This window comes from Fusarium musae, chromosome 1 (assembly GCF_019915245.1).
Source record: "Fusarium musae strain F31 chromosome 1, whole genome shotgun sequence".
Lineage (NCBI taxonomy): Eukaryota > Fungi > Ascomycota > Sordariomycetes > Hypocreales > Nectriaceae > Fusarium > Fusarium musae.
The window spans coordinates 1,051,895-1,075,732 of record NC_058387.1 but is presented as its reverse complement, the minus strand read 5'-3'; the positions used below and the strand labels follow the sequence as shown (position 1 = coordinate 1,075,732).

General features: G+C 49.9%; 7 protein-coding genes across 7 annotated transcripts; 4 read left to right on the top strand and 3 right to left on the bottom strand.

The window, feature by feature from the left end:
- Nucleotides 1–1,288: 1,288 nt before the first annotated feature.
- J7337_000337 (uncharacterized protein) lies at nucleotides 1,289–2,715 on the bottom strand (the record flags this gene model as incomplete). The annotated part of the gene is made up of 4 exons (XM_044818094.1): nucleotides 1,289–1,680; nucleotides 1,731–2,234; nucleotides 2,288–2,615; nucleotides 2,695–2,715. The coding sequence occupies 4 exons, from the start codon at nucleotides 2,713–2,715 to the stop codon at nucleotides 1,289–1,291; spliced, it is 1,245 nt and encodes a 414-aa protein (XP_044685796.1).
- A 461-nt stretch (nucleotides 2,716–3,176) lies between these two features.
- On the top strand, nucleotides 3,177–5,248 carry J7337_000336 (uncharacterized protein; the record flags this gene model as incomplete). Its single annotated transcript, XM_044818093.1, has 2 exons — nucleotides 3,177–3,398; nucleotides 3,446–5,248. The coding sequence occupies 2 exons, from the start codon at nucleotides 3,177–3,179 to the stop codon at nucleotides 5,246–5,248; spliced, it is 2,025 nt and encodes a 674-aa protein (XP_044685795.1).
- Nucleotides 5,249–8,222: 2,974 nt separating this feature from the next.
- Nucleotides 8,223–10,529, top strand: J7337_000335 (uncharacterized protein; the record flags this gene model as incomplete). The annotated part of the gene is made up of 3 exons (XM_044818092.1): nucleotides 8,223–8,425; nucleotides 8,509–10,233; nucleotides 10,286–10,529. 3 exons carry the CDS (start codon nucleotides 8,223–8,225, stop codon nucleotides 10,527–10,529), a joined length of 2,172 nt encoding a protein of 723 aa, XP_044685794.1.
- Nucleotides 10,530–13,978: 3,449 nt separating this feature from the next.
- Nucleotides 13,979–15,352, top strand: J7337_000334 (uncharacterized protein; the record flags this gene model as incomplete). The annotated part of the gene is made up of 1 exon (XM_044818091.1): nucleotides 13,979–15,352. The coding sequence occupies one exon, from the start codon at nucleotides 13,979–13,981 to the stop codon at nucleotides 15,350–15,352; it is 1,374 nt and encodes a 457-aa protein (XP_044685793.1).
- Nucleotides 15,353–16,665: 1,313 nt separating this feature from the next.
- On the bottom strand, nucleotides 16,666–18,796 carry J7337_000333 (uncharacterized protein; the record flags this gene model as incomplete). Its single annotated transcript, XM_044818090.1, has 2 exons — nucleotides 16,666–18,218; nucleotides 18,370–18,796. The coding sequence occupies 2 exons, from the start codon at nucleotides 18,794–18,796 to the stop codon at nucleotides 16,666–16,668; spliced, it is 1,980 nt and encodes a 659-aa protein (XP_044685792.1).
- Nucleotides 18,797–20,767: 1,971 nt separating this feature from the next.
- Nucleotides 20,768–21,268, bottom strand: J7337_000332 (uncharacterized protein; the record flags this gene model as incomplete). The annotated part of the gene is made up of 2 exons (XM_044818089.1): nucleotides 20,768–20,925; nucleotides 21,088–21,268. 2 exons carry the CDS (start codon nucleotides 21,266–21,268, stop codon nucleotides 20,768–20,770), a joined length of 339 nt encoding a protein of 112 aa, XP_044685791.1.
- Nucleotides 21,269–21,609: 341 nt separating this feature from the next.
- J7337_000331 (uncharacterized protein) lies at nucleotides 21,610–23,765 on the top strand (the record flags this gene model as incomplete). Its single annotated transcript, XM_044818088.1, has 3 exons — nucleotides 21,610–21,658; nucleotides 21,725–22,154; nucleotides 22,202–23,765. The coding sequence occupies 3 exons, from the start codon at nucleotides 21,610–21,612 to the stop codon at nucleotides 23,763–23,765; spliced, it is 2,043 nt and encodes a 680-aa protein (XP_044685790.1).
- Between the last annotated feature and the right edge of the window lie 73 nt (nucleotides 23,766–23,838).

Genomic DNA, 23,838 nt, shown 5'->3' with positions numbered 1-23,838 from the left:
AGGTAGGTAAATAAAGGAAAGCACAAGCTCAGCCCAGTGAGTGGCTCTTGCAACGAGACGGTCAACCAAAATGGTAATGGAACCATTCACCAAAAAGAAAGAAGCGGGGACACGAAATGACATAGGTAGATTGACTGTCTATAGCGTCTCAACTCCCTAGGTCTAAGCAGTGAATGACCTCGTGCCTTGAATAGTTCCCTTTTTACTTGCTCATTCTCCTCTTTCTCGACTCGATCACGACTCTTCATGGTCCCACGACGTTACCAGCATTGGATGGCGGGGCATTTCAAAAGTTCAAGTCGCTGACTTGCTCCGCCCAGCTAGTCCCCTAACAGATCACCACCACTCATCACCCACTCGGAAGATACACCACCATCAAGCATAAGGTCCCGAACAAGCATCCGCTAATCTCAAGCCGTCCGTTGAACGATCCGCACATCCAATGACCGTCCCGTATCCGACCCCGTGCTCGAGCGACAGGCGGACCGGCTCACAGGTCCGGGCCATATCTCCATCTTTAGCTGTGCGATGCAATGCGATGCACGAGCCTGTCTAGCCTGTCTCCTCTGCCTCGCAACGGGACCTGCCGGGTGTTTCTCCGCGCGTACTTCTTCCACTTACGTTACAATAATGATTTCAATGACCTGCCTTGTTTCCATTGGTAAAACCGAGACGGAACGTCATGGAGCAAGGGGTCTCGAGAGGCTCCAGACTCAAGAGGGAGTGACTGCACAGCTCCTAGGAAATTTCTTATGTCATTTTCCCCAACTCAGCTCCATCACCATGAGGACTTGCACGACTCGAGGCACGTCTCCGTTTCCTAGTTTATGAGTAAGGAATGAATAATCCTTCAGGCTTGCTCTATGCCTGTCACTGTTGACATTGGTTGAATGAAACACAAACATCCACTATGTGAGAGCTCTTATCGTTGTATGTCCTTCAGAACTGGATATGCTATGCAAGCCAAGGAACGAACATCGAGTCTGCACCGACGCCTCATGATACCGTCACTCGAGAAGCGTCACGGGTCATAATGCGCAATGTGAAAGGATAGCAGAGTATGCCAGAGTATGCAAAACCAGAAAAGAAAGGCTACTATATGCTACCTACTGAACCGTCGTGAGATACGATACGGAGCTATAACCAGAAACAGACCACCCATGTTTGTTATGACAGCGAAAGTGGCACCAAACTCTTCGACTTGCTGCTCTCGACTCTCGGCTACGTCTTCATGACTTCCATCCTCTTCCAAGGTCTGTACGACTGGTCTACGTCAATCTGCTAACATCTAGTTCTTCTTCGCCTCCGAGTCCTTAGACTCGCTCAGGCTATCAGCCATTGCCTCGGCAGTAGCCTTCTTCAAGCGCTCGCTGTCATCAGTCTTATCGTCCTTGGTCTTCTGATGTGTTTCCCTCTCATCTTCACTATCTCCCAGACTAAAGGGGTCGTTTTCTGCGATAGGGCTCGGCTCAACCGCCGACATGGGCTGCCACTTGCTACCCCTTGTGCCACTCGCGGGAGCTGCATCCTTGGGTGGCACCCTAGGTGAAGAGTCGTACATATTGATTTCTTCAGTCTCCTCCTTGAAACCAACTCGTCGGCCGTTGCTAGGCTTGGGTGAAGTCGATGGGGGAGGGGGCTTGTACATGCCAGTATTGGCCATAGGTCGATTCACGGGAGCTACGAGTTGTCAACATTTGCTTCAACACAATACAGGTATCAGTACTCACTTCCATCAGAAGAAAACTTCATGCCAGCGAAATCATCGCTGAGAACTTGAGGATCCGCATCATATCGGTCATAATCACCGCTTCGCCTGCTAGACTCTCCAGGACGACGGAAGGGCTCTCCTTGTCGTTGCGTCTGCTCTTCACTCTCGTCAAAGTTCTCCTCGATCTTCTTCTTGATGTTTGTAATCCATCCGTTGACCTTTTCCTGTGTCTCGAAGAATCCCTTGCGTAGGTTTTCGCGAATGACAGGGAGGTCATCGTCAATGAAGCTGTGCTCACGGTCGTCACCCCATTCATCACGACCTCGCTGTCCCTGTCTTTGGCCTCGGTTGGCAGTGCGCGACTCGTAGGCACCAACATTGTCGTAGTGTTCTGCAAGTTGGCGTGCATATAGTTCGTCTGCCTCCAATTGCGACATCTGGGTTCGGTTCTGAGGCCTAGGGGGTTGAGGAGGGGGGACTTCTTCGGCGGGCTCGTTTTGCGCAGCATCAGGATCGGTCATCTCTGTACGTAGATCAGTTCATCATGCCCTCTAATAAGAGTCTGTGTAAGCGTACCCAGCAAAGCATGGAATGCAGGCTCGACGCGACCACCGCTAGCTCTCAATACAGCCTTGATAACACTCAGCTCTACAGTAGGGAAAGCTTCCTTGAGTATAGTCTCATTCTTCTGTGCTTCAGAAACAGGCCGGGGCGGCTTAGGGGGTGCTGTCTCATTCGTGGGTGTTGGTGCCTGGGCCGGAGCCTGAGTGGTAGTGGTGTTAGTCGCAGCAGCGGGTGTGGTGTTGCTATCGAGAACGCCAGATTCCTGAACATCATCGTCGTCGAGATCAAGAGGTCGCGCAGTAGTTGGCGACTCAGGTCCACTCTCGGCGGTGGCCTTGTTCTAGCAGGAGAAGTCATGTTAGCGGAAATCCTCCAACATCAGCCATCTAAGACAGTTCTCGAAAGGAGTAGTAGTATACCGTTTCTCCAGGGGCTGACATCCTGATCGCACTTGTGGTTGGTATGATTGAGTTTCAGTCTGAAGCTATCACGAGTTTAGAGTCGAGATTTGATTAGAAGTCGGTTGAAAGATGGGCAATATCCAGGGAAATTGGGGATTTCGCTTCAGCCTGGCCTGCCTTGTGATATTAAAGTTGAGGCGCGAGGGGTCAATCAGCCTACACGAAGCTGATGACGTTGACCCACTCGCCACAATGCATTCTTAATGGGGAAGTTGCTCTGATTGGCCGTAGCTCTGACAGCAGTATCAAGTCTAGGGTAACTTTTCATGCGTCTTCGTGAAGCTTGACTTTGAACATAATGCTTCATGCAAAAGAATCGTGTTCAAACAAGCTGAGTTTTGTGCGCACATAGAGGGAATTACTCACAAATGGTGTGAGAGACTCTGCGTTGTTCTTAAAAAGGGCCCTAAATCTATTGAATCTGGTTGACCCAATCCAATATGGCAGATCTGGATCTAGATGCAGCCTTTATCCCAGCTCTTCACAAGCCAGCAGCTCTACTCCCAATCGCAAAACATCGCGAGAGCCTTCTCTATGTGATTGAAAATTACCCAGTCACGATCGTCATAGGTCAAACTGGTTCTGGAAAAACAACACAAATACCTCAGTTCTTAGAACGAGCAGGATGGTGTTCAGATGGAAAGATCATTGGCGTCACTCAGGTAAGTAAACATAAAACCAGGACACCATACAAGCTGACCTTTTCCAGCCTCGTCGTGTCGCAGCTACCACAGTTGCGGTGCGAGTCGCCGAAGAAATTGGCTGTGAGCTTGGCAAAGAAGTCGGATACTCGATACGTTTCGAGGATGTGACCTCGGCATCAACAAAGATAAAGTTTCTCACAGATGGCCTCCTCATCAGAGAGGCTCTGGTCGACCCATTGCTGACGCGTTACTCGGTCATTATGGTTGACGAGGCGCATGAGAGGTCTATCAGCACTGACGTCTTATTGGGGTTACTGAAGAAGATTCGCCGAAAGCGACCCGAGCTGCGTATTATCATCAGCAGTGCTACTCTCCAAGCCAAGGAGTTCTTAGACTTCTTCACAAGGAGCAGTGATGATCAGCCAAACAAAACAGACAAAAAGGATGAAATCGGGACCATCGTCAGTCTCGAGGGGAGAACGTATCCAATAGACATACTCTACCTGGAGTCACCGGCAGAGAACTATGTTGAGAAAGCAATCGACGTTGTCTTCGATATCCACACCCAAGAGGGCGAAGGAGATATCCTAGTTTTCCTGACTGGTCGAGAGGAAATCGACAATGCGATACAAGCAGTCAGCGAGCGTATGCTTGATCTTGGCTCAAAACACGGTCCTTTGATGCCTTTGCCGTTGTATGCTGGCTTGTCTACTGAACAGCAAATGTATGTCTTTGACAAGCTGCCGGAAGGCACACGAAAAGTTGTCTTTTCCACGAACATCGCCGAAGCATCAGTCACAATCGATGGAATCGTATTCGTGGTGGATAGCGGATTCGTGAAACTGAGAGCATATGACCCAAGGACTGGCATAGAATCACTCACTGCTACAGCAGTATCGAAAGCGGCGGCGTCCCAGCGTTCTGGACGAGCTGGACGCACAAAACCTGGAAAATGCTTCCGACTTTACACTGAGCAGAGTTATCAGTCGCTGCCGGATGCCAATATCCCTGAGCTTCAGAGGTCAAATCTAGCACCTGTCGTTCTGCAACTCAAGGCTTTGGGAATAGACAATATTGTGCGCTTCGACTTCCTATCTCCACCACCATCTGAACTCATGGCCAAGGCTCTTGAGTTGCTCTATGCTCTAGGAGCGTTGGATGAGTATGCCAAGCTCACTCGGCCTATGGGCTCAAGGATGGCTGAGTTGGCCGTTGAACCTATGATGGCGAAAACCCTACTAGCGGCATCGTCTTTTGGATGCCTCAGCGAAATGCTTACAATCGCGGCAATGACCAGTCTCGGAGGCAGTGTATGGTTCTCCCACGAAGGCGAGAAAAAGAAGATGGAGACATCACGCAGGAAGTTCGCCGTGGATGAAGGCGACCACTTGACTCTCCTCAATGCCTACCAAGCGTTTGTTACAAAGGGACGAAAAGAAGCCAAGTTCTGTCATGAGAATAACCTCAACTTCAAGTCCATGAGTCGAGCAGTCAGTATCAGAGCTCAACTAAAGCGGTATCTTGAGCGATTCAGCATCAATATAGATGAGACACTCGCTGGACAAGCATCACCGGAGGCGAACGTCAAAAAAGCAGAACAGATCCGCCGTTGTCTTACATCGGGCTACTTTGCCCACGCAGCAAGGATGCAACCAGACGGAACGTTTCGCAACGTCGAGGGCAACATGGTTCTTCACGCACATCCAAGTTCACTAATGTTCAACCGCAAAGCGGATTGGGTCATCTTCCATGAAGCAATGGAGACGGGTAGCAAGATATTCATCCGGGATGTCACCAAGATCGAGAAAGGATGGCTCTTGGAATATGCGCCAGAATTTTACCAAATCACGACAGATTGGAGAGGATGAGGGGTTCGATATGAAGGGAGATGGGGCCATCGATATGTGAAACTGCCAGGCCGGGGATAACTGGGGTGGTATATGAATGGCGGTTTCAAAGCTTCGGGATCAAGGATAGCAAATGTTGGTTAAGGTGTGAGGCATTTCCCCATAGTGAAAATATCATTTGCTTGATTTCTAAAAGTGAGATGGCATGAATGGAGGAAGCCTTGGCTGGTCAAGGGAGTCCTTGATTCCGACATGAACAGCTATGGATATCCATGGATGTTAAGCTGTTAGCTTGCCTGTCAAACACTGACCGCCATTGGATCAGACGAAACCCGATATTGATGTTTTCGTATGGTAATAGCGAGGATGACGGTGAAAGGGCCGAAGGCAAGGCAAAACAGAGTTCAAAACAATCCGCAGTATTTGCTACGTGTGAAGGTGAGAGTGGTGATAGCCTCGTCTCTCCGATGTAAGGGAGCTTGATCGTCCTGACTAATAATGGCGAACGGCTCAACTACCTAATAATAAATCATCCGGCTTCCCCGGCGGATCTATGTGATATGCCGTGAGATGGCTCGCGGCGGAAGTCACCGAATCAAAATTACAAGCTCCATACTGACGTAGGCGAACGATTGGTAATTCCTGCAAAATTGAGCCATTTCAAGAATATTTTCTACTGATGTTTGTGCGTGCGTACGTAGGCAAGCTGAATACTAATAATAAGCCAGCAGGATATGGGTGACGGAGATGAGGGCAATATTGATGCATATCTTAGCACTAGACAGCGCATAGTGGGTGAGGATTAAAATTATGACCCACGATAAGCCAAGATTCTAATGCAAGAATTCAGATGTGGGCACGATTCAGCTTTTTGTGACACCAGTGATATGCATCTTGATATAAGGGAGTTGGCGATCTCGAGCAGCCATTTGAGGCTAGTTTGATAGCCAGGGGTTGAAACCAGGAAAAAGACGGTGTGATTGATATCAAGTCTGACTGTGTTTGCGAGGTGAGAAGTGGTTTTCGCTTTCATTTCAGGTGGCTTGTCTTGCCTTGCCTTGCCTTGTATTGTCTCGCCCAGGGTGACAGTCTCATCCAGTTGACTAGTAGCGGAAGAGGATAATATGCTCTCGGGTTGTTACTGACACTGTCTTTGAATGGTTCCGTCCAAGACCATCGAGACCGTTCTCGATATGAGATAGAGCACCGTATCTATTGAACTCTCTGCAGTCTGCACCGCGTACCTGCAGCAGCCACTTCAGTTGACAAAGATATAGCCCCTGACGCCACTGCGGATAGGCGGGGAGGCTTTCTCCCCCTTTATTTACTTTCCTCTTCGGGGCTTGGTCTCGTCAGAGCAGAAGCTGTTCCATGACGTCCGTTGGCTGGTCTTGGTCCCGGGCCTCCACATGATTGCCGGGGTTAGCCTGGCTGCCGCTCGCGTGCCTTGCATGAAGCGCTCATAACTTAATGCATTCTTTGTGTTTTTACTGGTCAGGGGTCGATTGTGCATCTGGGTTATGCGAGATTGTCCCTGGTTGTGCACCCACAGGCGCATGCGGATGCTTCCTTTTGGGCTCTGATGCTCGATGTGACTGGTGGTTTTTTATGCGGGCGCTAACGGGGTGGCGAGGCAAAAAGAGACTTTTTGGAAATTAAACGGTTGATAACTGAGTTTTGTTAATTGATTGATTTTCGGATCGCTCTGCCTGAGAGAGAGTTGGTTGTTGTTGATTGTTGTCCGTGGGAATGCGGTCAATGCCTCGTTCACAAGAAGCAACCGACCTAGTCATGAGCTTGTGCACTGATTATCCATCGTACAGGGCTTCCATGACGAGATTCTCTTTTTCTGCTCTGACCAAGGCCTCGTTGCAAACCCTTTCCATGGGATCCAGTAGGATGTCCACCTTAATCTCTCTTGGAGAAGACCTTGGAAGGGGTCTGGAAGGTGAACAAGGGTTCAACCACCAATCCAATGGTTCAACCTAGTGTCACTCCATCTTGCTCCGTGTGAATCCCCTGATTGGGATATCGTTCCAGAGCTATGCTAACTAAAGCAAGGCTCATTCATTGTCTGGGATGGACGGGACCTGACCTGATCCATGAGTGGTCATTACCCCCCGCCCCTGGCCTGGTTGTCTGGGCCTGTGTTGGACTTGGACGGCCCCTCAGGCATTAGTCCGCTGGGAGAACAGCGAGTCTTGTCGCTGTAGCAGGTCATCTCAGGCCCTAGAATGACACTCCAGGTACCAGCTTTCGAGGCTGTCCTTGGTGGAGGTTCCAGTCCCAGTCCCAGGTCCTTTACTCCTGTGCCTCTCCCGTCGTTGCTCCACTCCTACATCTCCACCCACTCGCTAACCTCATCCTCCTCTTTACCTACTCTCCTTCTCTCGTCCATTCGTCGTTCCTTTCTTTCGTTCTCCAACTGTTCATCGGTCGACGACGACAGCATCATATCGTTCTGCATTTCTGCCAAAGCTGCCTGCCAGCGGGCTCGTCACTCTTTTATAAAAACTTGCTGCTTAATCTAGAGTCTTGTTTACACCAGACTCGAGTCATTCGTTTCGTTACGGTCTATTGCTTTAATGACCTAGTCCCTCTTTACACAACAACAAACATCACAGCCGCTCGCTCACTCGCTTTTGCTCCGCTGGCTTTTGGCTTTGTCCAGTCTTGTTCTTCTCGATATTACGGTGCCCAACATCTGCTTTGACGCTTCTCGCGATCCTTGGACGAAAACGATTTCAGATTCATTCGATTCCCGTATCAAGTTGGAGACGATAATACTCGACGCGTGCCAGCCGTCTACCGACATTGTCAATCGCATTACGGTCAGCTTAATGGTTATGACAGTTGTGCTTGGAGTTTAATATTCGACAATTCTTAATATTCTCACGCCCATTTCACTTTTTCGCGGAGGAAACTACACTTGACGATCAACATCTCTTTGTTTGTTTGGAAGCTTTGAGTTTATGCGCTAGCATACCACGCCAACATGGGGATCGCTCATTACGAAGGTGCTCGCCTTCGACCTCGCACCAACATTGAAGATGTCTCTTCAGCTTCCAAAAACGGAGTCGCATCGTCTTCCTCGATCTTTCGCCGACTCGTCACCCGAGAGAACTGCCAAGAAACAGACAGTTGTGCAGCAGCCAGCGCCAACACGAACTTGGTAGTTCCCATCGTTGTCGCTATTGTGTATGCTACCAGCCACGCCTTTTTCTTTCTTTTCGATTTCGGATGGTCAACTGGATCGCGATATGCTGACCATTTATGTGTAGGGTTCCTATCGTTCTGATCGCAATCTTCTTGTACTACCTCCACCGTAAGAACATGAAGAGGCAGATGCTTGAGGATATCAACGATCCTCACAAGAGCCTGGACTTTGGGCTCGACGGGGCCGGCGGAAAGAAGTCTACCCGTCGAAGTCTCTTTATGGGAGGGGGTGAGAAGGGCCTCAACCATAAACCCAGTCAGCTCTCGATGGATATGAACCTCTCTTCGCCCTACCTGCTGCCACCCGGTCTGCAGGAGTCGCGAGAGTCGCTCAACTCGTTGGCTAAGTCTTTGGGAAATGATAATCAGGACCCTTACCAGTATGTCGCGACCATCACGCAAAGCGAGACCGGCTCATTGCGGTCCTTTAATCCCAAGGACTCCCTCTCGCACAATACTAAATTTAGTAGTCCTCGTAACTCTGGCAAGCCTGGTAGCATGAAGATGCCCCCATCTCGCATGAACTCCCTGCCTGAGACTCCTGTCTCTGCCACCGACTCCAAGGTCGATCCTTTCGGCACTCCCAAGGCGCCTGCGCCAACCCACCAGCCAAACTCTCACTTCGACGAGAAGGATGGATTCCAGCCTGCCCCAATCATCCCTGAGATTGGAGTGGTTTCCGATTTTGATGAGAAGCGTGACGGCGCCTCCGTACAGCCACCTCCCGCAGTGAGGAGCAAGACTCCCGAGTTTGAGTTGCCCAACTTCTCCTCGGAGCCCGCCAACGATTTCCCTCTACCTCCTGCCAGGGAGCATGAGGCCACCGGTCTGGGTTTGAACTTCTCTCTTCCTCAGCCTAAATCCCCAACTGTGACGTCCCCTGATGCTCCCAAGTCCGCTCCTCTCCCTCACGACCGCCAGAGTGATGGTTCCAATTATCAGTCCTACACCCCCGCGGCTGACATTTCAAGTTACTACGAAGACCATGAGGACGATTCTCGTGGTCGCACCATGCAACGTACCTCATTCGTGGAGGATACACCTCAGTACCAAGGCCTAGGAGTTCCCCAGCAGGATAACAAGAGACTCTCTGTCGGATTCCGTCCTCTCCCTCCGGATGAGATCACAGAGTCTGAGGACCCCGAGTACCGTGCCAACCGTATCCGTTCTTTCTACAAGGAGTATTTTGAGGATACCAAGGAGGCACCCCCGCCTATGCCTCCCATGCCCTCAATGGCTCAGGGCAGACCCGGCCCTAAGTATTACGAAGATGTTGACCAAGGCTACATGATGGGTGGTGATGGAGCTTACTTTGATCCTGAGACAAACGCCTTTGTTATGCCCTACGCACAGCCTGTCACTCGCCGTGCCATGACACCTCCCCCAGCTGGCCGTCGCCCTGGTCCTGGCCGACCCGGACCTCGACCTCGTGGTCCCAACGGTTCTATCGGTGGTATGAGCTACCAGAGCGGACCTGGAGGACGTTCCCGCGCTGGTTCTGCTCTTGGCCCTCGTCCTGATTCTTCAGCCTCAGCTCGCATCCGACAACCCCCCAGGAAGAGACTTCCACCACCCGCACCCTTGACCACTCTCCCAACTCCCTCCAAGCTCAAGGATGATAACATCGCCCTCATCAACGCTGCTGACTTTGCTCCTCCCAACACCATCCGCGACACTGCAGCTGGCCGCTCTCAAAGTCCCTTCGGCGAGCGACGACCTTACTCGCCCTCTGTTCCTGCTGCTCAGACTCTAGTCTCGCCCTTTGAGGAGCTGACCGCTCTCCCCAGCCCGTAAGTTATACGCCACTACGCAATTAGATGACTTTTAGCTAACGTACAACAGCCATCTTCTCCGCAAATCCAGCACATTCACTGGACTTGACTTCGCACCTCCCAAGAGATTCAAGGATTCCGACAACATGAGCGACGCTGGAAGCATCAGGAGTAACCGCAGCGGCATGTCCCAAGCTCAGCTTGGTGCCATCCGCAACGGAGCTGGACGTGTGAGTCGCCTGCCTGGCGACCAAGTGTTCACCCAACAAGCGCTGCAAGATACATTGAAGCCTTCATGGGGAATCCGACCTTGATAAAAGGTAGCGCGTCAACACATTCAGTGGACTGGTCTATGCATGGGCTGCCACTGACATGTCGAAAAACTTTCTTAGCGTTGTCTTTTTGACATTGCATTACACAGCGTGCGCCGGTCTTGGTCAACTTTAAACATTTCTTCACTTCAAGGGCGTATTTATAGGGTCATGATGTCTTGCGATATTTTATTTCACACTGGGAACCTGCAGGCTTGCATATTATAGAAGGTCTTTGGAAACCACACGACAAACTAGATGACGACTGCCGGCTCGGACAACGTACGTTCGGCCGTTGTATATAGGTCAATTGGATCTGGCGTTGATTACTTCAACATGGCCCATCTTGTTTCTACCATTCTACTACTTATTCAAAACTGGATGAGAAACTACTGTGAGATTTGTGAATATGTCCATATAGAGATTATGACAGTGAGTCTAGGTGGCCAGTTCGTGAAATTCCCAAAAGGGCGGCACGAATGGTATCCATCTCCTGTTGGATCATCAGGCGCGCCCCTATCGCAACACCTCCGATCCTCCCGTATTTAGTGAAGTTATGATGTTATGGAATATCACTCAAGCAGGGCAAAACACGATTGGCAGATCTAAAAGAAAAGTTTGATACATATCGTGGATACCCAAGATCAGCGGCGTCTGTCGAATCAAGGCTTTGTTCCTGGGGCGATACGACGACACGCGATCAAAGTTGCTATTTTTGGTCAATGCTGTGCTTTACAGTAGTTGCTGCGGAGGCCGACGCCACCGGGGCAGAGCGAACCAAGAACTAAGCTAGGTACGATGAGAGGATACTGAAGCTCAGAGTGGCAATTGATAGATATTATTAACGAATTCGTTGATTTGTTTGGATGTGAAATGGCCTGCCGAGTTGACGTTCAATCGCTGAGTCGAATTACCTGGGCCGTGGAAGATTGAGTGTTCCTGGTTCAAGGGACGCTTACGCAGCGTCTTGAACCAAACTCCCCCTCTATCCCCTTCTAGCACCAGAATCGAGAAACGTGTATGTCCTAGATTTGACATTCCAATTTGAAGAGAGGCTTTTCGATTCAAAGTGCAATTCGATCTCAAGCCGTTCGTCCGTGTGAGTGTTGGTGCCAGCGTCGCATTGGATCGACTTTTCAGGACATGGCTCCGAGATTACAACCAGAGCAGAACGCATAATCCGTCCGTTAAGACTTGAGGCACGTGAGGACGCAAGATATCACTTTTGAGACCTTCAGCCGAGGAGATTTGATCAGATCAGATAGGAAAGCAAGAGTCTAGATCGTGCCCCAATGAGTGCAGACGTACATTAGAATGACATTCCATTGCTGCACGTTGAGATTAAAGGGTTCCCGGCACGCTATAGAAATACTTGAATGCCGACCAACAACATGTGATCTCACTTACTCACGATTAACCCCTCGAATCTCCTCAAAAGGAGAAGATTAATGTCTGCGAGGTATTTAATAATGGCTATTGAGATGCCTCTTGGAATCTGTTAGTGGAACTAGAGTCGAAGGGTTTAATTACTCTTGGCTTCATCATCATGACGTTGTGAGCCATGTGGTGAAACGACAATCAATTTTGAGGGTTCTCGAGACCCTTTTCACAGACAGGTTCATAATTGTTCTTCTGATATGCGTCTACAGCTGTTGGTCGTGGTCGACGTCTCGTGGTTTGAGCTTGACATTTGGATGCGCTGCAGGGGAAATTAAAGCCCCTCGAGCGGATGCAAGGGAGACGGAAACTTAATTAGTCATATAAAGAAATTAAATGTCAACAAACAAATAATTGTAAGCATCGCAATACTACACAGTACAAGTAACTCTAATACTTGTAAATAATCTCGACCTCTGACGTTTTCAGGTCTTGTCGCTCCGTTGATCGTCCCGAAGCCAACACAAACCAAAGAGTCACTGCCTCACTGGGGTGGCTCGTATCGTCTTGGGGGTCTCCACGCCAAGAGACCCCGGCTAAAAGACATCCAATGCCTTGGGGAGCAAGAAAACATAAGACTCTAGAAGAGGGTGCTAAAATAAGCTTAGTAAAGAGTCCCCTAAGCTTAGGCTACGTTACCCAAGTATTTTTGTCATCTATGATTCAGGCCTTGAGTTTTCTTTCCTTCTCTAGGCAAGATCGAGAGAAATGGCGATATCTAATTAGCTGCGGGTGAATGTGGCTGAGGAATACAATCGTCTGCCGTTTGACTTTTGAGAAAGAAAATTGCTGTGTCTAAAGGCCCGATGCTGATTCAAAGCCTGTCGTGTGGCACACTCTTCTCAACTTGTGATCTCTTTCTCTTTCTGTCTCTACTCTTTCTTTCTTTCTCTCCTCCATATTACACACGTACAATACGTTTCGTCCTGGTTGTTGATCTTGAGTCTTCTTGTCCCAAAGCGAGTGGACCTGGATAGCGTATACGCCTCCCGAAAGCAAACCGGCACCCGTTTTCCCTTTATTTTTAGTCGCCGTTCTCAACAGCGAGAAATATTATATATATTTTTGGGCTAAACCAACGGTCGATGAAAAGCTGAAGTTGAGTTGCAACTCAATTAAGCTTGTGTATAGCAGGCACAAACTCTGCTAGGTACGTACGTTACTCTTGTTACGTTACGTCAAATCCCAATTCCCAAGCACGTTCACTGTTCAACAAGAGCCTTGGAAGAAGGCGAAAAAGAACTGGATCTTTTGCTCAGGCCCATGGCAGCCCTGGAAGTTTAAGTTCATGGCCCCAGGTTCAGGCCCCGGTCAGTGGCCGTCCCAGTAAAAGCCTCCACCCCGAACTGACCTCCAGCGGCCGCTAGTACGCTTCAGTTGGGCTCTTTGCTGTCCGTGTCGTCTGTCTCCGTCTCAGTCTCACCCCCCCGACCTTCCAAATCCAATCACTCACCCAACCCAGCCCAGCTCAGCCCAGTTCTACTTGTAGTTAGCCAACCTCATTCTCGCTCACTCGCTCTCATTCTCGTCTTTCATCTTATTCTTCGCTTCTCCTCTATTTTCACTTCTTCTCATACATCACCAGGCCAATATCGAAATATCGCTTAATCGCTCTCGACGCGTCCTTGTTAGCGAATAACCTCGTTACTCCTTAATTCTCAAACGGATCGACGGTCGGTCAACAGTTCCAAAGGTACGCACGCCGTGTCACGATACATTGCATCCAATCCGATGCAATTGCCCCTGCTCACTCGCTATTCATTATCAATCCTTCAATCCAATTATCCCTCGGCGATCCCCATACAAGTCAATTTGAGGTCCCAGTTTGGATGAAATTTGTCGCCAATATTGTCTCCTATCATTCCGATCTTGTCGCGTCTAATCCATCAACGACCCCCTTGTGTTGATTGACTTGATTCGTTGCTGCACCATCTCTCTCGCTACATGCTCTCACTATCCTTGACCACTCTCTGAACACCCTCAATTCTCAATGCGAGTCTTTCCTGGTCGCTAACATGATTCTCGATCACAGACAACTCCCCGTCGTGAGCACGCTAGACTTAGCCATGTCCACGCCGGGTCAGGGCACTCAGCCCACGGGGGCGTCAGCCCCTAACCCATCCTCTGTCGACAACAACAGCAACGCCAATCCAGCTTCGTCTCCTGCTGAGAACTCATCACCAGCACAACCCGCAACTTCGAATCCAGCTTCGAACAACAGTCCTTCGGCCACCCAGCCGAGCCCATCCGCCGACGAAACACAACCGGCGACTAATGATGCGAGCCAAGCATCCGATAAAGCCAGTGCCTCTGAAACAGCTGCACCTGCGCCAACATCTGATAATGCATCGCCTTCTTCTGACGTCCCCGCGCCCTCACCGACGAGCTCTAGCAGGTCTACTCAAGCAAGACCAACCACAGAGGCGGCAGATCCATCCTCAACAGATGACAGCAATGATCGACAGAGCACTACGGAAGAAAGCGAGGCGTCTGCCACTGAAATTACTACATCCGAGGTTTTGTCGACTATTGTCACCGTAACGGGTAGCCAGGGACCTGAAACGAGCATCGTTTTGGTTACCGCGATTCGTACACAGAGAGTTACCGCTACCGAGGCCTCCGCTTCCGCCACCAGTACCGACGATGCTGATGCCGTTGGTAGTGGCAGCGGGAATGGAGGTGGTGGTCTGAGCCAGAAGAGCAAAGTTGCTATCGGCGTTGCTGTGCCAATTGCTGCGATTGCCATCCTCGCGCTCCTCGGTTTATTCTGGTGGAAGAAGCGCAAAACCCGACGACAAGCCGAAGAGGAGAGACGAAAGGAAGTTGAGGATTATGCCTACAACCCCAACGCCGACCCCACAATCCCAGCAGTTGGCATGGCAGATGGTGGCTATGAGATGAGGGAAGATGGCTCTTCCGGTTATCGTGGCTGGGGCAATACCACTCTTGGCTCAACTGGTCGCAAGGCTTCTACTACTCTGTCTGGCGGTGTCACTGGAGCCTACTCAGATATTACTTCGCCTACTCGAGGCAACATGTCAGACGGTCGCTCTGGCGAGCCTCTTATGGATGGTTCACACTCGCCAGAGGGCGAGATTCTCGGAGCAATGGGTCCTTCTGCTGCCAACAACCGAGGCGCAGATGTGCATCGTGGACCATCCAACGCTTCCTCCTCTTACAGTGCTGCTGGCCGATCCGATGCTTCGGACCCCATGGGAGTACCATATGGCGCTGGTAACGGGTACTACGACCAATACTCACAGAACCCCTATAGCGACAACGGGCCACAACAGGCAGTCATTCGCGATAACCCGGCACGACGAAACACACGCATTGAGAACCCGTCTCACTATCCACAGCAGAGCGCGGGTATTTCACAAAACTTTTAAACTCTCACTTGATCCTGCGTACTATCGAAATTTTTCGGTCACCACGACTTTTCCTATGTCTCTAGAAAGATACCCACGCCTTTCGATAACTCTCGCTAGGAGGTGGAATATGCACTTGAACGGCGTTTCATACTTCCAGCATCTCCTTTATTTCATCAGCCACCCACGTTGAGTAGGTTGCAACTTAATTACTGACTTTTTCCGGATCCCCTAAGTCTCATCAGGGAATCCTTCTCCTTTTTGGCTACCACATCTTCAAAACGGAGCATTTCTGGTTCTTCTTTCTTTCTTCGTATCTCGCTTACAAGGGCACCAATGGCAGGGTGGCATCCCCTTGGAATATGTTTACATCATGAGGTGGAATCTGTACATATGAGGAACGATGGAGTTATCTTGCTTTCTGTCTGGGATGATTCAAAGGGCAATTATTATTCGCCTGGTAATATTTGGGTTCAAGAGGAAGTGTAAAAAAGTTTATGTCCAAGTTGAATAGTGGTGGGGATGTGTGTGTCAGATGAGTTGTGTAAGGGGGATTTGGTGTGGTCTTCTATAAGTCACCGGTTGAACAATGTTGAAACGTGGATTTATAGAGGTATATAGCGAGCGAATTGATGAAATGTTACGCAACAGTACTTGTACGACCAGTTATTCACGGCGTCATCTAAGTGATGTCAGTTCTGAGCCTCAAACTGCCTGTCGTTTACATCTCCATCTTGACTTTTTGTTTTAAAACTTAGTGTATAACCGTAGAACCGTACATGTTTGAGTGGGCGTCGCGGAGAAGTAACTTGGTGCTTAATTGAGGCATTCGAGAGAAAAGCAAGGCTTGTTCTAGAGATGAAAGTGAGCTTCCATGTTGCCAATGCTGGTTGACAGATACCTCAAATGACCAGCCTCTCAGCTCTTTGTACGGGTGTTAACTTCTGTTCAGTCAACACTAATCACTCCATATGACACTCTCTGGATGAGGGAAACGAAAAGACAGGCAAAACAATTCTGTGATTTTATGATCTGATGATAGTCTCTGAAACCAAGATTTGCAGCAGCGTACAGCGGTACAATCTCTGGCTGCGTGAATGTTCCCTGGTACACCAATGTCCTTCGAAACCAACGGACAAACAAACGCCTAAAGATAGAAACCTTCGAAGCAACAATATCGCAATAACAAAAATGCACATAACCACTGCTATAACTCCAAGCCTTCCAAACTCCAGGCTTAAGGCAAGTAAATTAGGGAGAACGAAATGCCTCTACTCCACTGGAAAAGGCTTTTGCAAAATGTGAGACCAAGCACTTGCCTGTCTTCGAAGTAATCAGTGTCCCTTTAGGGACTCCAGTATGGCCAACTCCTTACGTCGTTTCTTCTCTGCCCATTCCCGGCTCGCAATTCTAGAGCGCTCCGCAGCCTGCTCGCGAGCAAGGCGTGTTGCTTCTTCACGTTCGCGTTTCTCACGCTCCCTGTCTCGTGTGAAGCTTGTGTTATCTCGCTGAAAAATCTCCTTCCCACGAAGTCTCAGTTGGTAAGCCTCTTCTGCAGTGAGTGTAGTTCGCTTTCCACCGCCGCTTCCTGTAGAAGTTGAGGTAGCCCTGCTGAGATCTTCTCGTGATGTAGCAGTGGAAAGGCGACCTCGACTCTGGGTGATCGGAGCCTCTGACAGGGCGGGTGGTCTTGGGCCCTGCATTGACATCCGCTTTGCTTTTGTTGAGGCTGATGTCTTAGTTACATCGTCTTGCGGGAGCTTCCCTTGTCGAGCGAGACTGGTAATCGTTTCTCGCGGAATGCTACCCGGCATTAAACTATGACGCACAGGCCTCGCCTTAAACTCCCGCTTCTTTTGTTCCTCTTCTTCTTGTGCCTTGAGCCTGGCTTCACGCTCTTCACGCTTACGGCGAGAGATCGCCTCCCCTGGAAGCTCAAAGTTCGGCTTGGTAAGTGGTTTACTAGACTTTGGTCTCGGAGGAGGCGCATAAGCTTTCTGAGCCTCAGCCTGTTGGGCTCGACGAGCCTCGCGCTGTTCCTTTAGGCGACGAGAGACAGCCTCACCAGGGAGCTCAAATTTGGGGACAGTAGGGGGCTTCGTAGACTTCACAGGCGCCTTCAATGGTGCAGAGTGAGAGTTGGTCAGCTTTCCGCGAGCAGTCTGTGGTTTCAAATCTGGGGTGTTGTCGGCATCGTCCTGCTTCTTGTCTCTAAATACCAGAGAGGTCGATCGTCGAAGAGGCAGCTGTGGTCGCTCAGTCTGTTTGATGCGGACTGTGGAGGACATGCCGATAACTGATGCCCTCTTTGAAACGGTCGGCTTCTTACTCGTGGAGGGTGGTTCGAGATGTTTATTGCTGGGCGCAGCATTCTCAGGCACAGGAATGCGTTGTGGCTGGGTGAAAGCTTTGATAGCCTCGAGCTCATCCTCGAGTTTATCAAGTTCCTCGAAAGAGTCCTCGATTCGGGGCACCGAGAAGGATCCGGTCCTAGAGGAACCTGCGTAACTACTGCCTCTCTCACTAATCAAAGTAAGAGAAGGCGAAACAGGCTCTACAGTCTCGATGACCTCGGGAACCTTAAGTGGGACATTCTGGTGAAGCTCATATGCTGGAGGGGGAGGAAGTGCCATCTTGGCTTGAGAAGGATCAAATCCCAAAGCCATATACTCTTCAGCAATCAATGGTGTGGCTAGAAGGTTGAAGACGTCAGCTTTAGAATTGCCGGCGGGGCCCGGACGTCGTGACAGCAAAGTGCAGCCATGAACCGCGATCTCGACGTCGTGGTGATCGTTCTCACTGTCGTCGGAAGAGCCGTGGTCCTTGGTGGTACTCGCTGGCACTGGAAACGCCACGAGCCATTCAAACTGACCTGCTAGATGAGTCTCTAAGTTGTGTCCAATTTGAGGCTCTGCATCCAACAACGGGTGTGAATTGACAGTTGTTCCTTTGTTGGCTAGGTTAGCAGATTGTATAAATAGCGAAGGGAATTTGCAAGCTGTGAATCAGAGTCATGATGGAAGACGGAAGAAACGAACCTTGAGAGGGTAGCTCGTGTGAAGTCAAAGCTGAAGACCCACTGGGCGCAGTATCAGAGTCGTTGGATTCAATTGATTCTTCAGGAACCGCATCGAGGAGTTCGAAGCTGTCAGAATCAATGAGTGAGCGCCGTGGCCCTCGAGATGGGATAGTCTTTGCGGGCAGCTTGATAGGACCGGTCTTCAAGTACAATTGCTGGCTTTGGTTGTTCTCCTTTCGAGACGAGTTCCAAGCAAGACTCTTGTTATGAACTTGATCGGCTGAAAGCTCTTGAAGAATCCCTCGAGACGACGGAGAGGGAGAGGGGATCGAAGAGGGACGTGTATCAGAATTGGGCTTGATGAAATTAACATCCTGGTTGGCCTCGGGCCTTGGAGAAGCCAGGGTCTCGTTAGTGGCACGGTGGACTTGGGGTTGATGACCCATGATGGTAGCCATGGATGATGGATGCGGATATGGATATGGAAGGCCTCTGAACAATGAGCCTCTTGGGACGGAGTTCTCGATGGAGCCGAGGGAGGCCCCTAGGCTAACAGCGAGGCTAGAAAGCCAGAGCCAGGCTGTGAGAGGCTCTCGAGAGACAATGATTAGAGATTGGAGCGCCACCAGACGAGTCGTAGTTCAAATTCCAGGGAATATTAGCCAGGGACCTGAGCGCAATTTCACGAGGAGCAGGGATAATAGTATCAAAGCGACGGCCAACAGCGGGGCCTTGTCTGAGTGTGATAAACTGCAGAGGCCAATGTGATGTGATGGAGGATGTGATCAAAAATTGATGAAACCGAAAACGATCAAAATGTCTAGCAATGGTGAATGGGGAGAGATGATGAGATGATGCTGCTGCTGCTGCTGATGTTGCTGATGGGGAGGGGAGGGGAGGGGAAGAAAGCTTGTAAGTTAGGCAGCGTCAATAAAAACAAACAACAATAAGAGCCACGGCAACCGCGAACCTGCATATTGCCATCCTACAGCAGTCTTGTGCAGTTACAGGCTGTGCCTTCTATTTGTTACCTACCTACGGATGCCTTCATTAACATCTCAAATACCTTGAATTTCTTGACTCTTAAGAATCCAACAGCCAAACGCCATCTAACTCTATCCATAACCTTCATAAATCAATTGTCGAGTCATGTCCACCATTTCACAATCTGAACGGCTTTTGTCTCTACGAACTCAAAATCGCTCTCATTGGTCGACTTATAAGATGGCTGCCCCAGAGCGGGAGCCCCACTGTGCAGCTCATACGTACATAAGTTCCAGGTAGGTTATATAATAATAATCACTTCAGCTCCAGATGTGTCTAAATAGAATCGTCATCTCGGTACTGCGTCTAGCCTATTAGACAGTTAAATATAGGCAAATCCGCTGATTAGGAGAGTCAACATCTAAACTTTATCAAGTCTTTGGAATCTTGGGGTTTATACCAAGCCTCCCGCGTTCTGGACCGTTATTCTCTGGATTCTTGGGCTTTTTATTTTGTTGCCTGGGATCGAGTTAATGAGATCCACTTCTGCTGCATATGCAGTTCCAAATTATAATCACAAGAAATATCCACAGTTATACTATCATGGAAATGATGATTGTTGTTGTGAAAGTTTTACTTGAGGGCTCAAATTAAGCCAGTAAACTCGCAACGGATACGTAATTGTTCCTTTGTTTCGGCTAGACAGTCTAGAGGAAGTTTGAGGAATTAGCAATGGAAGACGACATAAAGCATATAGCCACATATATCGTCGCTCCATACCAACATGAACTCTATCGACTAATTACTAAGCCTCTAAGAGCTGGTGGAGGATTCATAACGAAACACACTCCAATTCCTCGTTCAACCTGTGATAACTCCACCAGATCTTCCTCGGGTCGAAACAACTTCTGTTGCTTCTTTTCGGCTGACATGCGACCTATGAACCAACGTTGACAGGCGAATGCTTGTCCCCTCTTCATGGACTACCCCAGGTTCCCCCAGCGTCCTGGTGCCTTTGGCATGGAAACCTATCCCCAAAGATGGAAGAGCTAGATGTAGTCTGAAAACAAGCCTGATTTCTGGGGTGCCAATCTTCGTGCTGAACACTCATTCACCCGGGAGCCCTCTCCCAGGCATGAGTTCAGCTGTTTCGTAGGCACTGGGAGGCAGTCGAGGCTTCGTCATATCATCGCATTGTGATCGCAGTATACTGCGCTGAAATAGTCGAGAACTGCAAGTGATTGCTGCTGCCTGGCTCAAGGATGCCAGTATCCAGAATCAACCTCGTGGAGATGGCAAGGAATATGCGGTGTGTATCAAATAGATGTTGCCTGTGGTATTTCCCAAGGGAGGCGCCCATGAAGCGCAAGGCACTCTACAAACTGCCGGGAAACATGTCGGCTTTCGTAATTTTGGACCATGATCGAGACTGTTCATGACTCTTCTTCCTCGGCTGCGGCTTCTGCAGCTTCTGCCTGGGCTTGCAGAGCTGGTGCATGTTCTGTTGGAATTCGTACTAGAGTTTGAGGCAAAGGTCCTGTTGAATCTTCCGATGCGTTTGTCGGGTCGGCTGCCGTCTTGGCCAGTTTAGCTAGTGGAAAAAAGTCAGACAAAACCAACACCCATAAACTTTTGAGATCCTACAAGAAGCCATGTTGATGGCACGTAGCACATTATGCCAGTTTCCGACAACGGCTGCAATTGCTACTGAGAGTCAGTCTAAGCCCTGAACAACATCACATAGGACCTTTACCCTCTGTTCCATCGGACAGAGTCGAGAGTTTCTGTTCCAAAGCTTCCATTTGTGTTGCGACCGCTGCGCTGAGCTCTCGAAGCTCTTTGAGGTTTTCGAGTTCGGCCTTTTTCTCCTCGATTCGCGCTAACAATGCTGGTGACTGTCCACTTGAGGATGCAGACGCGCTCGGGGCGCGCATATGCGAGGAAATCGGTCGCGTTGGATATGACATGGTCGTATTTATGGCGTGTCACCAAACTTGGAATAATTCGCGACGTCTTTGGCAGTAAAGTCCAACACTGCGTTTCTGTCCAACGATGGTGGGGTTCAACGTGGGGAGTTCCGTCGCTGGGGCAACCAGTAACCAAGCGCTATGACAAAAACAGTTACGACAGTAAATAGATACAACCAAAAATTCCCTTTTTCAGACCGACACCCAACAACACTCTGTGACTTGTGCGAGGGCATATCAGCAACGTCTCCTACTAACTCGACAGGAAGCCTCTGCTCACAGTGCCACGATCCGTCGCATTATGAGCTATGGCTAGACTAAACGAACCCCCCGTGTCTACGGACAGTCTCGAAACGCGTATGTTCCAACATCTAGAACTCCTACGACTAACATGACGCGAGCTGACCATGTCTTGTGATGTAGTTCGAAAGAAACTCCTACGCCAGAACCGCGATCTTGCAAAATCAAACAACATACGTGCCCTCCGCATCCGAGAACTCGAGAATGACTGCGCCTGTATGCTATCAGAGAACCTGGAGCTCAGAGGTCGTATCATAGAGCTAGAGAAAGAGCTCGAAGATAACGGCACTCGACGGATTGCTGATCACGCACTTGCTATCAAGGCAAAGCTTGAATCCCAACTCACAGAATGGGGTACCCTTCTTGCTGGTCTTGGTCTTGAGCCGCCTATGAAGCGACACTCTCCACGACCGAGAAAGTCAACAAAGCCTAGGATGAGCTTCAACTCAGCTCGACCCAGTCCTTCACAGCGACGCCTTAGAGATATGGCCCGTGAAATTGAGGAACTGGGACATATTTCAGAAATCAAGTCCTACCCGAGACAGTCCATGAAGTGAGTCATTCGATTAACATAAACAGAAGTTCTCTAACAAGATGCAGCCAAGAACAAATCCTAGCACTTCGGTCAGAAGCCGACAACGATAAGATGGCCGACACATCTCAGTCACCCGAAATTGGACCTCCTCCTGTCTCCCATTTCATCGAGGAGGAAGAGGAGCCTGTCAAGGTTGACTCACCCACACGCTCACGCCCTTCACCGACAGCTACACCTAAACAAGCGCCCGTACAAGAAAGTCCCACAAGGAAACTCGCACCACCCGAAAAGCTCACATCACCTCAGACCACCAAGACCTTGCCGAGATCACCTTCACCCGAAAAGAAGCAACAAGCGAATGCCACTAAACCGAAGGAAACGGAGCCAGTCAAGGCAAAGCCCTTAGCAACCAGATCAATCGAGAACAATGTACGAGAAATTGTTGACGAAACCCCAGTACCTCTTCCCCAGCCAGTCAAGATTGGATCAAAGCGAAAGCTCGCCGCTCGAGATGATATGGTTACGAGCAGATCTCAGAGGGTGAACAACGAAAACGAGCTCCCACGAAACATTATCGACAAGCCCTCAATCCGTGAGAAGGCTGGAGGCCGAACATTGAAAGAACTGAGCAACATGCGAAGGGACGCTCGTGAAAAGGCGAGTGCGACAGGCACGAGGAAGCCCCTTGCAGCCAAGAGCACCAACGACGACTTGACCTCGCCCAAGAAGATTTCCAAACCAGTTGTGACTGATGAAGTCGCTGCAGCTAAAGCGGATCTCATGAGATCAAAGGCTTCTCAAGAGCGGCCTAAGTCCAGATCCAAGACCTTGGCTCCCATCACCATCGAAACTGTACTCGAGCCTCCTGCAGCCCCTGAAGTTGTGGAGGTCACATGCGGACTCACAACACCTTTCATAGACCCAGCACTTCTCTCCCCCAACTCACCAGATACTGCCGCATCCCAGGAACCCGGACGAGGAGGAACACCTCCACCTGGCGACGTAAATGCGAGCAGAGAACCAGCAAGGCCCAGCCGACGAAATAGGACTGCAGTCAGCTATGCAGAGCCTAACCTCAGAGACAAGATGCGGCGACCTACCAAGGAGATGCTCGACGCTGTCGCCGGTGAAGGCAAATATGCTCGGCGGTCTAGTGTAGCTGAGCAAGCCCCAGACACAACCCGGACGAAGCGTGAGAGCAGTGCTGAAGATTCATGGAAGAATCTGCCCAATGCCAACGCCACCAACACAGAGAACGAGCCTGGTAGCATTCCCGCTAGCCCTCTGGCTGGCAAAGGATCATCTCCAGAGGTCCCTAAACCTATAACTATGCGTGGCGGAAGACGCACCTCTATGATGATTCAAGACATTGTTGCCGGCAGCGAAACCTCACACGAAGATGGAGAAGTCAAGGAGGAGACGGCTTCTGACACTACTGGTGTCAGTGAAGTTGATGTTTATGAATTCACACCCTCATCACCACAAAATGACGAAGAAGCTTCTGCTGATATCAAGAAGAAGGTCACTACCCGTCGACCATCGCGGCGAGTCTCCTCAGCAGTTCACACCGAGGATGGCGCTGGAGCCAGGGAGCGAGCCTCATCAAGGCGAAGGAGTATGATGCTGTAATGATGCATATTGCAATAGCGGGAGTTCGGTAGAGCATTTGGGCGTTCTTGTCATTTGTTGTTCTTGTTTATTC